At 43.5% G+C, this 12849-nt stretch overlaps 1 protein-coding gene and 1 long non-coding RNA gene across 14 annotated transcripts in view; one reads left to right on the top strand and one right to left on the bottom strand.

Moving 5' to 3' along the window:
• The window catches only part of DNAH3 (dynein axonemal heavy chain 3), a 215527-nt gene extending 209659 nt beyond the window's left edge, over positions 1–5868 (bottom strand). For both annotated transcript variants that reach the window (XM_021086503.2, XM_085017379.1), the window contains exons 1-2: positions 5605–5868; positions 574–623 (exon numbers count right to left, since the gene is read on the bottom strand). In XM_021086503.2, the coding sequence (XP_020942162.2) occupies positions 574–612 (39 nt within the window). In that variant the 5' untranslated portion in view covers positions 613–623; positions 5605–5868. The remainder of the gene's footprint in view (positions 1–573; positions 624–5604) is intronic.
• Positions 5869–6211: 343 nt separating this feature from the next.
• The window catches only part of LDAF1 (lipid droplet assembly factor 1), a 37101-nt gene continuing 30463 nt past the window's right edge, over positions 6212–12849 (top strand). For 4 of the 12 annotated variants that reach the window (XR_002342385.2, XR_002342386.2, XR_014840688.1 and 1 more), the window contains exons 1-3: positions 6212–6277; positions 8498–8526; positions 8658–8854. This is a non-coding gene — a long non-coding RNA (lipid droplet assembly factor 1). Of the gene's footprint in view, positions 6278–6932; positions 7207–8497; positions 8527–8657; positions 8855–11817; positions 11925–12849 lie in introns of those variants that run through there. The other 8 variants (XR_014840689.1, XR_002342387.2, XR_014840693.1 and 5 more) reach the window with 6 other exon arrangements.

The raw sequence follows: 12849 nt of genomic DNA, 5'->3' as shown, positions 1-12849 counted from the left end.
GATTCTGGCACCTAGATTGGCTAGAACTGTTATTTTCAGGTGGCTTTATTTCAGAATAAACGTCATGTGATGTTTGCATGTCTTTCACGGAGGCAGTTGCCAAATGCTCACTCAAGGATTTCAACAGCAGAATCACTAGAGTCTCGGCAGAAAAAAAATACACATTGCTGGGCTCCACTCCATACCTTCTGAATCAGAATCTTTGGGAATGAGGCCAAGTCTCTAAATTTTCAAGATACCTCCCAGTATTATTCTCATGTGTGTCCAGTGTTGCGAATGTTGGGTGGAATGAATATATGGTCAAATGGCCTTGGAAAGGAAGAGAAAGGAAAAACAGGTATCTGTTCCTGACACTTTCATCACAGAACTTGAAAATGTCCAAAATCCTAATTCAGCCAAAGCATAATTCAAGGACACAACCAAGTGTGATTAACATGTACACTTGGTCAAGAAGATCTAACAAGGCAGTGGGTCTATGACTTAAACATCCCCTTCCTGCCACTTCCAAATTCCCTACATGCTGAAAATACTACAGGTAAGGGAAAAGTAATACACCTTAAAATTCATACCTACCTTCTGAGATGAGCAATCCATGTCACTCACGTTGTCCATCCTAATTGGACCTATTGAAAAAGGAACAAAGAGCTCTCAGTCTCTTCCTCTCCTACCAGTGGCTCCGAAATTCACACTTCCTTAGAACATCATGGAGATGACACAGATAATGGAACTTTCCAAATGTTCTGAAAGCTCTGTTCACAGGGCTGCCTCTCTGAGGTCACAGACCTCAGCCTTCTGAGGCGTTTACTGGTGGAAGAGCAAAGAAAGGGAAGCTAGAGAATGAAAAGGTAGCTTTGGGGTTTTGCTGGGCTCTTTGCGGTGGATCCTAGCTTTCCTGCCATGGCTGCTCTTCCCTTCCACTGAGTGGTTCCTCTCTTGGAACTTTTCCAGGAACACAGGAGTTCACTGCAGAGGGAAAACTGAAGCAGAGGTACATATTAACAAAGAGAAGAGGGAGGAAGCACCCCACCAAAGTCTCCTTGGAGACTCGAACTCTTCTCTCTCCTCCTCCCTGGGTTATTTTAACACTGGAGGTGCTCGTATCCAGGCTCTGGGGCCAGTCACAAGGCTTTAGCGTCTGTTGCTAGGGAAGGAGGAGCCTCAGCTGTGCTCAGATACAAGACTGGGCTTGTCTCAACTCTGTGTCTTGGTTTCTCCCTTTGCAGGAGGCCTGAGGGCCAGCAGGAAGTATTATTGACAAAAGGGAAGGCAGGAGGGTATTTAGCAATGATCCAGGAACGCAGAGGTGAGTGGCTGTAAGAGGCTGTGACTTTGGAGAGGTCTAAAAGCACCCAGAATGGTGTTTCAATTTTTGGGCCCTAGAGTCAGACAGGTCCTTTCCTTCCCATTAGTTAGTTATGCGGCTAAAGCAAATTGCTTAATCTCTCCAAGGGTCCTTTGTAATGTAAAATGCCAACAGGTGAGAACCTACCCAGAGGTGGGTATGAGGGATTCATGAGATGAAGTCTGTAAAGCAATTTGCATACAGTAGAAGGATGACCAGTTGTCCCAGTTTCCTGGGACTTTCTGTGTTTTAACACTGCAAGTTCTGCAACCAAGGAACTCCCTCAGTCCTGGGCAAACAGTTTGGCCATCCAACACAGTAGACTCTCTATAAGTGTGGCTGATATCATTCTCATAATAAATACAGAAACGCACCAAAGCACATGTAAGGTGGTAACTTTTTTTTTCCTGCCATACCCACACTATGCAGAAGTTCCCGGGTCAAGAATCTAACTTGCACCACAGCAGTGTCCTGAGCTGCTGCAAGGACAATGCTGGATCCTTAACCTGCTGTGCCACAAGGGAACTCCACTTAGTCACCTTCAAAAAAATCTCTCAAAATCAAGTCAGACTTATCAAGCTTTTCTGGGGAGACATGCTTCTATATATATGGTTGTTGTTTTTTTTTTTTATTATTCTATTTTCCTCCAGACTCCATGATGTTGCCATTTTATAAATTATGAAACCCAAACTGAGAAGGATACATCTTTCCCAAGTTGCCAGGACACAGTAAGTTGTGCTGATACAATTTAAACCCTGCCTTTATGACTCCTGAGTCCAGTGTTCATTCCGTAAAGTACCTGCCCAGAACACAGACCCTGCTGAGATCTTACAATGCCTAATACAGAGGACCAAATACTTCCAGGTCTCCTTTTTCTCACTTCTTCCTCCAAGTTAGGCTTTCCATATTTTCAAAATGACCTTGGGCTCTTCGCTCCTTACATTGGCATTCTGTACTATAAGGTATATATACAGTTTCAAAGAGTGCCAGATTAAATGAGCCAGTGACAGGGTTTGAGATTCTTATTTATTTATTTATTTTGCTTTTTAGGGCCACACCTGCAGCATATAAAGGTTCTCAGGCTAGGGGTCAAATCAGAGCTATAGCTGCTGGCCTACACCACAGCCACAGCAATGCAGGATCCGAGCCATGTCTGTGACCTAAACCACAGCTCACGGCAATGCCGAATCCTTAACCCACTGAGCGAGGCCAGGAATCGAACCTGAAACCTCATGGTTATGAGTTCCTTTCCGCTGTGCCATAACGGAACTCCTTGAGACTTTAATTTAGACAAAAATAGGGTTATTACCAGGCCTCCTCTAATAGGGCATGAAATCCCACGTCCCACAAAAAAACCAGCAGCTCTGACCCAACAAAGTAAAGAACTAGAAAGGGCCTGGTATGCTGCTCATGAGCCCCATGACCTTGTAGGTGAGTGGGAGACACGTTTCCATCTGAAATTTCATGTGCTTTAAATCTACCTGTGTTCAAAAACATTAAAGCAAAAATTACAGCTTCCATTTATTGACCTATACTAGCTGCAGGCATTATGCTAAGCACTTAACGAGCACCATCTTTCCAAATCTTCGAAACCCGACGCACAAGATAGATACAATTTCCCCAAATTTTATGACTGTGGAGGCTGAGAAACAGGGAGATTAAGGAGACACTCAGCTAGGTCAGTGGCAAAGTTGGAACTTAACCTGATTATGGAATCTGCTTCGTGACTTTAACCCAAAGTCTACATTTCTAGAAAGAGAGAAAATAAATAAAATATCTGCCAAAGAGAGTGAAAATTCCATTATCTCCACCCCTGCCCCAGGCCATCCCACCTGAATCAGAATTGTCTGCTGACTTAAATCTTCCGTTCAGTAATTTCCAAGCAAGGATGCAGGCTTTAAATCCTGTAACCAGCAGTTCCCCTTGTGGCTTGGCAGTAATGAACCTGACTAGTATCCATGAGGATGCAGGTTCGATCCCTGGCCTCTCTCAGTGAGTTAAGGATCTGGCATTGCCATGAGCTGTGGTGTAGGTCACAGACGCGGTTGGGATCTGGTGTTGCTGTGGCTGTGGCATAGGCCGGCAGCTACAACTCCAATTCAACCCCTGGCCTGGGAACTTCCATATGCCATAAGTGCAACCCTAAAAAGAAAAAAAAAAAATCCTGTAACCAAATTCAAGTACATAACGATTTCCAGATAAAATACAGGATGCCCCATTATATTAGAATTTCAGGTAAACAACAAAGGATTTTTCAGTATAAGTATGTTCCATTCAATATCTGAGACACACACTGAAAAGTTACCTGTTGCTCATCTGAAATTCAAGTTGAACCTGGCAGTCCTGTATTTTTATTTGCTAAATCTGCAATATGGGGACAAGAGGTTAGCTATGTTCCAGATTGTTCCCATTTTTGTGATGTTCATAGCTTAAAGTTTCAATCTGTTACTGGAAATTTTCTCATATTTCTCATTCAGAATCCAATGCTTCTGGAGGATCTTTCCTGAGGCTTGAAATAGTGGCTTAGCCAGGGTAACTAATTGTGGAAAGATGTAGACGAGGCTGCACATGGATTTATTTTATTGACCCATCGAATGGTTAGCAAGGGCCAAGTCCTTGTGCTATGGAGAGATATTAAGATTCCAACCATCAGGAAATATGTAATGTGGTAGAGGAAGCAGCCAAAAACTCAAGAAAGCAAAATCTGGTGGACGCTACAAAAAAGCCACAGGTAGAAGGAATTAGAGGATTCACAGAGGTTCCCCCTAGATGGCACCCTTGAACACAATTTTAAGTGGAGGCCCCAATTCAGCTTTGCAAAGCGACACCCATCAGGGAAGGAGGGTTGCAATGTTTTCTTTTAAAGAAAAACAAAATCAACAAAAAAACAACCAACCCTTTCCTGGGGGGGCATCCATCATACTGCAGTTGAAAAAAGGCATGAAACCAGACATGACTGCCTGAAACATGAGAATTTAGGAAGACATTTCTGCCTATGTCCTCCTATCGTCACCACTAGCTCCCTCTTTCCTGGATGTGGTGGAGGAAGAGAGGACCCTAAGCTTATTATTATTATGACCCCTAAACTTATTTCTCTATCCACCAGCCTAATTATTTCTGGAAATACTACTTGGTAGAAGTAATACATCATTGATGGATGGGCAAAGTCAGTGAAGGAAATCAAAAGGTACAGACTTCCAGTTATAAAATAAGTAAGTCAGGGGGATTAATAGACAGCATGGCAATTATAGGTAATAATACTGTATGGCATATTTGAGAGTTTTTAAGAGAGTAAATCTTAAAAGTTCTCACCACAAGGAAAAAAAACGCTATACATGATGACAGACATTAACTAGGCTTATTGTGATCATTTTGCAATGTACACAAATATCAAATCATTATGTTGCACACCTGATATTTGTTATATGTCAACTATACCACAATAAAAAAATAAAAAATAAAAATAAATAAACTAGGAAAACTTGATATGATGAGGGAGGAAAAACAAATACATTAAATATTTTTAGTCCTTTCTATGTGCCAGATAGGTGCTAAGTTCTTCACAGCCATTATTGTACTCACCAGCCCTAACTACAAACCTGTGATTGCTTTTCTCTTTCCTAAAGAGTTATTTTCCAGGTTGCTATGGACACGAGTCACAGAGGAGAGATGGATGAAAACAGGTCCCTGGATGGAAAGGGCCTGAGTCCTCAAGTCTATCCCCCTCTCCCTTTCACAGACGAAGCTGAGCTCAGAGAGATAATTCCTCTAAGGTTACACAGTAAAAGTCTGACCTGGGACCATAGCCCGGGACTGCTGGACCCCAGTTCATGGTCTTTACCAGTATATCCTATGGCAGTTGTTCTCAGCCTAGACAACTGTGCCCCCCAGGGGACATCTGCTAATGTTTGGGGACATTTTTGGTCATCTGCTAGGAAGGAAAGTACTACTGGCATCTAGTGGGTTGAGGCCGTGGATGCTGCTAAACATCTTACAATACACAGGACAGCCCCCTCAACACAGAATCTTCTTGACCAAAATATCAGCAGTGATGTCCAGCTGAGAAACCCTGCTGTATGGGTTGGATTTCGGGTCAGGGACCATGTGTTCTGGCTCTGATTTGAAACGGAGGATTTGGGATTAGACTTTTTCATGTATAAAATGGAAACACTAATCTAACCCATTTTTAAGGATGTCGCTGGGTCATGACATTTGCATTTGAAAAGTAGCAGTTAAAACCTTCCAGTCAAAGTTGTACTTACGTCACTGTCACTTGTCTGTCTTCAGCTCCAGAGATGCCTCCAAAAGACTTGGTTCATGGTATTTAGGCAGCGGAAGCCCTATGATCCTGAGAAAGCCCATTCTCACGCGCCAGTCCACCTGCCTGAGGTGGAAGGGCAGCTCTTTCAGAGCCTCAGTTTCCTCACGAGCTCCTCACTCAACGCCCGTCCGAGAAGCTCCGAAAGGCTGAGGGACTCCGCGCACTTTGCTGTGGCCACCCGGCGCTATGCTCTGGCCGCCACGCCGCAGCTTGCAGCGCCTCCGCGTGGTCGTTGGGACCTTGGGCCCGGTGAGCCCAGAAGAGCAGAGCTGAGGAGAGGCGCGAGGCGGGGCCGCGGAGCGGAGGGGCGGGGCGAGGAGGCGCGAGGCGGGGCCGCGGAGAGGAGGGGCGGGGCGAGGAGGCGCGAGGCCGGGCCGCGGAGAGGAGGGAGGGGAGGGGAAGGGAGGCGCGAGGCGGGGCCGCGGAGCGGAGGGGAGGGGCGAGGAGGCGCGAGGCCGGGCCGCGGAGGGGGTGGGAGGGCGCGAGCTCCAGCTCCTCGCCCCGCCTCTCGCTTCCTCTTCCCGCTCCTCTTTCCTGCGTTTTGCTTCCTCTTCCCGCTCCGGGCACACACTGCTCCGCCTGCAGAGTATAAGAGGCGCGGCTGACAGGAGCAGGTGAGAGCTGGCTGCTGGGGCGCGGGGAAACTGAGGGCCCTGACTGGCTAGACTTCGCGGGGCGGGACGAACGGCAGAGCGCGGGGGCGGTGGGTTGAGAAGGTAGCTGGCGTCCCAGGACTTAAACCCTTCAGTCTGCGGTTTGGTTATTGTCCCATCCCTCCGAGCCCTCGGGGGACAGACACGCACACACACACGCACGCACACACACGCTTTATCCACACCTGCTACGTTTTGTGAAAGGTTTGTCTTCCCTATCCCAGCCCGGAGACCCTGCCCTTTCTTGGGAAACCTGGTTGGGAAGTCTCCAAACCCCCTCTTTAGAATTAATGAACACAGATGCCCTCCTCCTTATCAGGTTCTTCTCTAACGTGGACCCACCTTTCCCGTCAGTGCTGGTAGGAACTCCAAGTTCCAAAGGTGGATTATTCTCCCCAAATTAATGACTAGGTACTCGACTCCCTCCTGAGCTCCCATTTCCCTGCCTCGGTGCCCTTTCGGGTGCAGACCCCCTTCTCTACCTTCATCATCCCCCTTCCCCCCTCCCTTTGGATCCTAAGAAACTGGGCGCCTGCCCCCTTTCGCGTCTTCGAAGGCGAGGAGATTGGAACCACGTGAGGAGCGGGAGGCCTGGATCCCCTCGAGGCTGCCCCCAGGTTTCCTTCCTCCAGCCCGGGATGCGGAGCCCCCCCCTCCCCCCAGCCGGAACGTTTAGGTTTTCCGTTTGCCCCGGGAGGGGCAGGGATGGAAGAGTTGGGGGCTTTTGTCGTGGAGGGGCGGCGGGCTGTAGAAGCGAGGGTGGGTTAGCTGGTGTTCTGGCTCAGCCCGGAAGGCGCGGAGAAGGCGGGGAACTTGTGTCCTACGCAGTGTTAAGGGGTTAAATCTTCCCTCCGGAGACTTCTCAGTGCCTGCGGAGGCCCATCCGAGGAGTAAGGGACTAGGGGATCTGGGAATTGCTGTGTCTGTGGGATTCTACCCACTCTTGCCCCATTAGACTCCCCAAACCGGTCCGAGTGGACCTTGGGTTCCCAAGGCCCTGGGAGACCATTAAAGGGAGCTGGGCTTGTTTCTGCCTGTTGCAGATTTGAGATTAGAGGAACTGAGTACTGGGGGCATCGCAAATTCAAGTCGGTGCCAACTACAGCTTCTGAGACAATATGGGAAGAGAGGGGTTAGTTCTCCTCTGTTCAGGGGATTCCTTTTTCACAAAAGGGATTATAGCAGAGAATCTCTACCCAGGGTGATTAAAATGTACTTTAATTTGCTTCTAGACCCTGTAGATATTAGGTGCTACCTCTTCCCATCTCACATGATTAGCATGTGGGATGTTCAGTGTGGTAAATAAATGTATCTCTTAATTTTGTTCACTGTGGCAGAATCTTTTAGGCATTTGTGGTATGGGTCAGGAGATCAGTTTTAAGGAAGAAATGGAAAAGATATCTCTATGTCCAGCCCTACAGTTGTTCTGGGAAATAATAAAGTAAGAACAATATATTTGTTTGTATGAAAATAAAAAAGCATTTAAAAGATTAATATCTAACAACACATAGCTTTTATTAAAAATAAATAATTACATGAGATTGGAACAGTCCTGGAAATTCCAGGTTATCAAGTCACAGGGTATAATTGTGGCAGTCTGCCCCTGAGGTTCCTCTCTTGTTATGGAGAAGAGACTTACACACAAGTAAACAGAGAATAATTTATGGCACAGTATAATTGTTAGCCAACCTGTTTAGTGGTGATAGTAAATAAAGAAATTGGCTGTCACTTGTTTGAGAAGGACTTTTTGGCAACAAAACAAAACAGAAAAAACAAGGCAATAAGACTTGAAGGAGTGTATTCAGCTTTCTTACTTTCTTCCATACTCTTTTCAGCATGTTTTGAGGCTAAAAAAGATAAACATAAAGTCTCAGAGATAATACTGTTAACATGTTATATATCCTTCCAGATCTTTATTTTACTATGGGTATATAGAAATAAAATATGTAACAAGATGTAGTATTTTATATTTTTTTCACATCATAAATATATTTTTATTTCACCAAATATCTACGTTCTCATTTTGATGGCTATACAGATCTCCACTGTGTGTATTTATTCACTGTTTATTAGTAGACAGCTTCTTTCTATTGTTTTGCTATTTATTATGTGTTATAAATAGAGATGCACTGCACATCCTTTTGGCGTGTTTTGATATAACTGTTTGATTATTTCTTTCAGATTCCTGGAAAATAGCTTGTTGGATCAAGGTGTGTACACTTTGAAATTGCCAAGTCATCCTCTGTCTTCATGCCCACCATCAGTGTGTGAGATAGACATTCTTGTTGGGTCAGTTGGGTGAAGACCACTAATGGTTTAAGATACTTTTCATTTCCTCCAGTGACAGCAAGAGACAAGGTGACATGAGAGATTTGGCTGTGTCCTGCACTGACGAGCTTACTGGTAGAATTAATTCCTAAAGAGACCGAAGTGGGTTTCCAGATGGCGAAAGAGGAGCCCCCGAGTATTTCCAAAGACTTGCAGGAGCTGCAGAGGAAGCTGTCTTTGCTGATAGACTCTGTCCAGAATAACTCAAAGGTCAGTTTCCAATCAGAGCCTATCATGGAAAATCCCAAAGTAACACTAGCTTAAACACCACAGAAAGTTATTTCTCAAGTAAAAGATATCTGGAGGTAGGTCAGAAAGCTTTCTCACTCAACCACTTTGCCATGTCTGAGTTGTGCACTTCAAACTCATTGTCCAAGATGGTCGCTAGAGCATCAGCCATTGTATCCACATTTCAGGAGGAGAAAGACTCGCAAGCCACCTCCAATTTAAGGAGACTTCCTGGAAGTCACACATGCACAAAACTTCCAGTTACATCTCATAGACCAAAATTTAGTCTCATGATCATCCTTTGTAGCAAATACAATTCATTAGCTGGAAACAGAGGCAACTCTCAGTCTGTGCCATAGATACTACCTTTTTTTTTTTTTAAATTTTGACCTGTTACACTTGAAAATGAGAGGCTAAATTCTACTCTTAGAGTTGAGTCCAGTTTTCTACTAGAAACCCACTGTCCAATAGCAGTGTGACCTTCACCACATTTGTAATTTAAAATTTTCTGGGAATGCCCTTTTTGGCACAGTGGAAACACATCCAACTAGGAACCATAAGGTTGTGAGTTCAATCAGCCTCGCTCAGTGGGTTGAGGATCCGGCGTTGCCTTTAAGCTGTGGTGTAGGTTGCAGATGTGGCTCAGATCTAGCGTTGCTGTGGCTGTGGCATAGGCCAGTGGCAGCTGCAGCTCCGATTAGATCCCTAGCATGGGAACCTCCATATGCCATGGTTGCAGCCCTAAAAAGACAAAAGACAAACAAATAAATAAAATTTTCTAGTAGCCATATTTAAAAAGTAAAAGGAAGCAGGTAAAATTAATTTTAGTAGTGTATTTCATTGAACCTAGTATATTTAAAATACATCCTTTCAACATGTAATCATTAAAAATATTAGTGAAAAAAAGGTTTTGAGATGTTTTACATTCTTTTTTGTACTAAGTATCTGAAATCCAGTGTGTACTTTATACTGACAGCACATTTCCATTTGAACTAGTCACTTTATAAGTGTTCGGTAGGCATTCAAAGGCAATAGGACTGGAGGTAGTATATTATACTTTCTTAAATGTTTATCATTATTGCTTTCTTCTATATGCCTTTAAGCATTTTTTTTTCAGGGAATAAGTAACTGCTCTCAGATAATATTATTAACATTTGTTACATGTCCTTCTAGACTTTTTTTTCTCCTATGCAGTATACCCATAAAATACATATGTATATGTTACAAAGAGAACTGGTTTGTGATCTATTTTTTGTATTGGACAGTGCAGTTCTACTAGGATCTATTTGAGGAACCACGCCTTGGCAGTCTAGAGCACTCTTCTGCATAGTGATCTTTTCTGGAATCATCCCCAAACGCTTCTGGCACTCTGTGTGGATTTAGCAAGTTATTTTTAAGTTGGACAAGTGGCTTTCCAGTCAGCAGGCTGAGACTCTTGTTACTAAAAGTTAGTTTAGTAAGAAATGTCCTCATATATGTGATCAGTTGATCTTCTTTATATGTGTTAGTTGTGTTCTATCAAGTCATCTCAAACACCGAATTATCACCTGTGGAACCATTGTACCTACGAGAAATGCAGGATTAGGTTTTGGCACACTTCTGGTGACAACATTTTCATCAACCTGTCAAACCATAAGCTGTTTTGCATGTCTTTTTTTTTTAAAGGTACCTTTATTCAATATATATTGTTGAACTCCAGGCCAACAGCCGATACTACACAGGCAACTATAACACTCCCTGAATGGAGCTTATCTAATATGTGTATTTTTTTCTATAAGGCACATCACAGTCTTATACTTAGGAGCACTAGCACTAGGTAGTCCATGGGTGCTGTTTTAAGTGGCAAAATCACCAGTTAAAAAAAAAAAAAAACCATAAAAATGCAAAAAGGTGGCATTTAAAAAAAGATGTATTTATTTATTTATTTTTATTTATTTATTTATTTTACATTCTTTTTTTTTCTTGCAATATCATGCTCCATCACAAGTGACCAGACATAGTTCCCAGTGCTATACAGCAGAATCCCATTGCTTATCCATTCCAAAGGCAACAGTTTGCATCTATTAACCCCAAATTCCCAGTCCATCTCACTCCCTCCCCCTCCCTCTTGGCAACCACAAGTCTGTTCTTCATGTCCATGATTTTCTTTTCTGTGGAAAGGTTCAATTGTGCTGTATATTAGATTCCAGATATAAGTGATATCATATGGTGTTTGGTCTTTCTGACTCACTTCACTCAGTATGAGAGTCTCTCGTTCCATCCATGTTGCTGCAAATGGCATTATTTTGTTCTTTTTTGTGGCCGAGTAGTATTCCATTGTGTATTTTTTGCCACATCTTCTTAATCCAATCATCTGTGGATGGACATTTGGGTTGTTTCCATGTCTTGGCTACTGTGAATAGTGCTGCAGTGAACATGCAGGTGCATGTGTCTTTTTTAAGGAGAGTTTTGTCCAGGTATATGCCCAAGAGTGGGATTGCTGGGTCATGTGGTAGTTCTATGTATAGTTTTCTAAGGCACCTCCATACTGTTCTCCATAGTGGTTGTACCAGCTTACATTCCCACCACAGTGCAGGAGGGCTTGCAAAAACCATGAAAAGGACAGTTGATAAAGAGCTGAAGCAAGAAGACAGAGTGTTACCTAGTTGATATGGGTATCAGGTGGTTCGTGTTTTTCAGTGCTGTGTGCAGGTCCATGGAAGCACCTCCAATGTTGATTTTAGGGTTACAAATCAATTCTAATGAGTGGGAAAATTTGCAAATACGGAATCTGAAAATAATAGGGATTGACTATATATTAATTAACCTTGTTGAAACACTTACTATATGCCAAGCACTGTGCTAGACACTGGGCGTGTCTTATTAAATACTCACACCTACCTTTTAAGGTATGCATTTCAAAGCAAATGAACTCTGGCTTTTTGGCATCATTTTTTTCACCTTAGATCCTCAGCCATGGTCATTGGAATAGATTTGGGCTCAATACAGGGCATATTCCAGGGCAGCTGACCCCCAGAATGATGGAACAGACCATCAGTTCTTTAGCCCCGAGGTAGAGTAGTTTCTTTTACATTTTTAAATTGTATCAATTGAATTAATATTAATTGTGTTAGCTGAGTAGGAGTGATATTGGTGGAAAAAGGAAAGGAAATTACCCGTAAATTCATCACTACAAATCCAGTGGTGGTGGTATTATCATTATCAGATCCCTTCAGCACATAATCTTCATGTAATTTTGATTTTTTTTTAAGGGTTGCACCCACAGCATATGGAAGTTGCCAGGATAGTGGTCAAATTGGAGCTGCAGATGCCAGCCTACACCGCAGCCACAGCAATGCCAGATCCAAGCCATATGTGCAACCTACACTGCAGCTCATGGCAATGCCAGATCCTTAACCCACTGAGCGAGGCCATGGATCAAACCCGCATCCTCATGGATGCTGGGTTGCTGCTGAACCACCATGGGAGCTCTGTATATAGTGATTTTCATTGTGGCAGAAGTTTAGTTCTGTATTTTTATTTTGCTTTATATTGTATATTGGTGTTTTTCTACATTGAAGTGAAAGTCTTCTGAACAATTTCTCTTCTTGGTGGTAGAAGCTTCCTTCAGATTGAAATACTGTAATTTACATAGTTACCCCTTGCTTCTAGGATATTTAGATGATCACTTTCCCCCAAATAATGGATAACCTTTCCTCATAGTTGATACGCCCTTGAGTTCCAAATAAGAGTAGATGGCTTCCAGATGGAGCGTCTCTGAAACAACTCCATCATCTTTTCAAGGAAGCCACTGGAATGTCAGGTCTTAACTTTTAGACTGACAGAGTCAGAAACCTGCCCAAAGGAGCTTAAAGAAATAAACAGACTTTTGGGAAATGTAAGGCTATTTTAGAAGCTAAAGGCAGGAAGTAAAGCAGGGCAGAGCCTAAGGAGGGCTTAAGAACCAGGGTCTGGCAGGTCACTGGGGTCAGAGGTAA

This window comes from Sus scrofa, chromosome 3, assembly GCF_054392235.1.
Source record: "Sus scrofa isolate SSC_HxYL_T2T_F1_AM1 chromosome 3, Sscrofa_HxYL_maternal_Yorkshire_Landrace_v2.0, whole genome shotgun sequence".
Taxonomy (NCBI): domain Eukaryota; kingdom Metazoa; phylum Chordata; class Mammalia; order Artiodactyla; family Suidae; genus Sus; species Sus scrofa.
The sequence above is the reverse complement of the archived record's forward strand: the minus strand, read 5'-3'. Positions and strand labels throughout refer to the sequence as shown.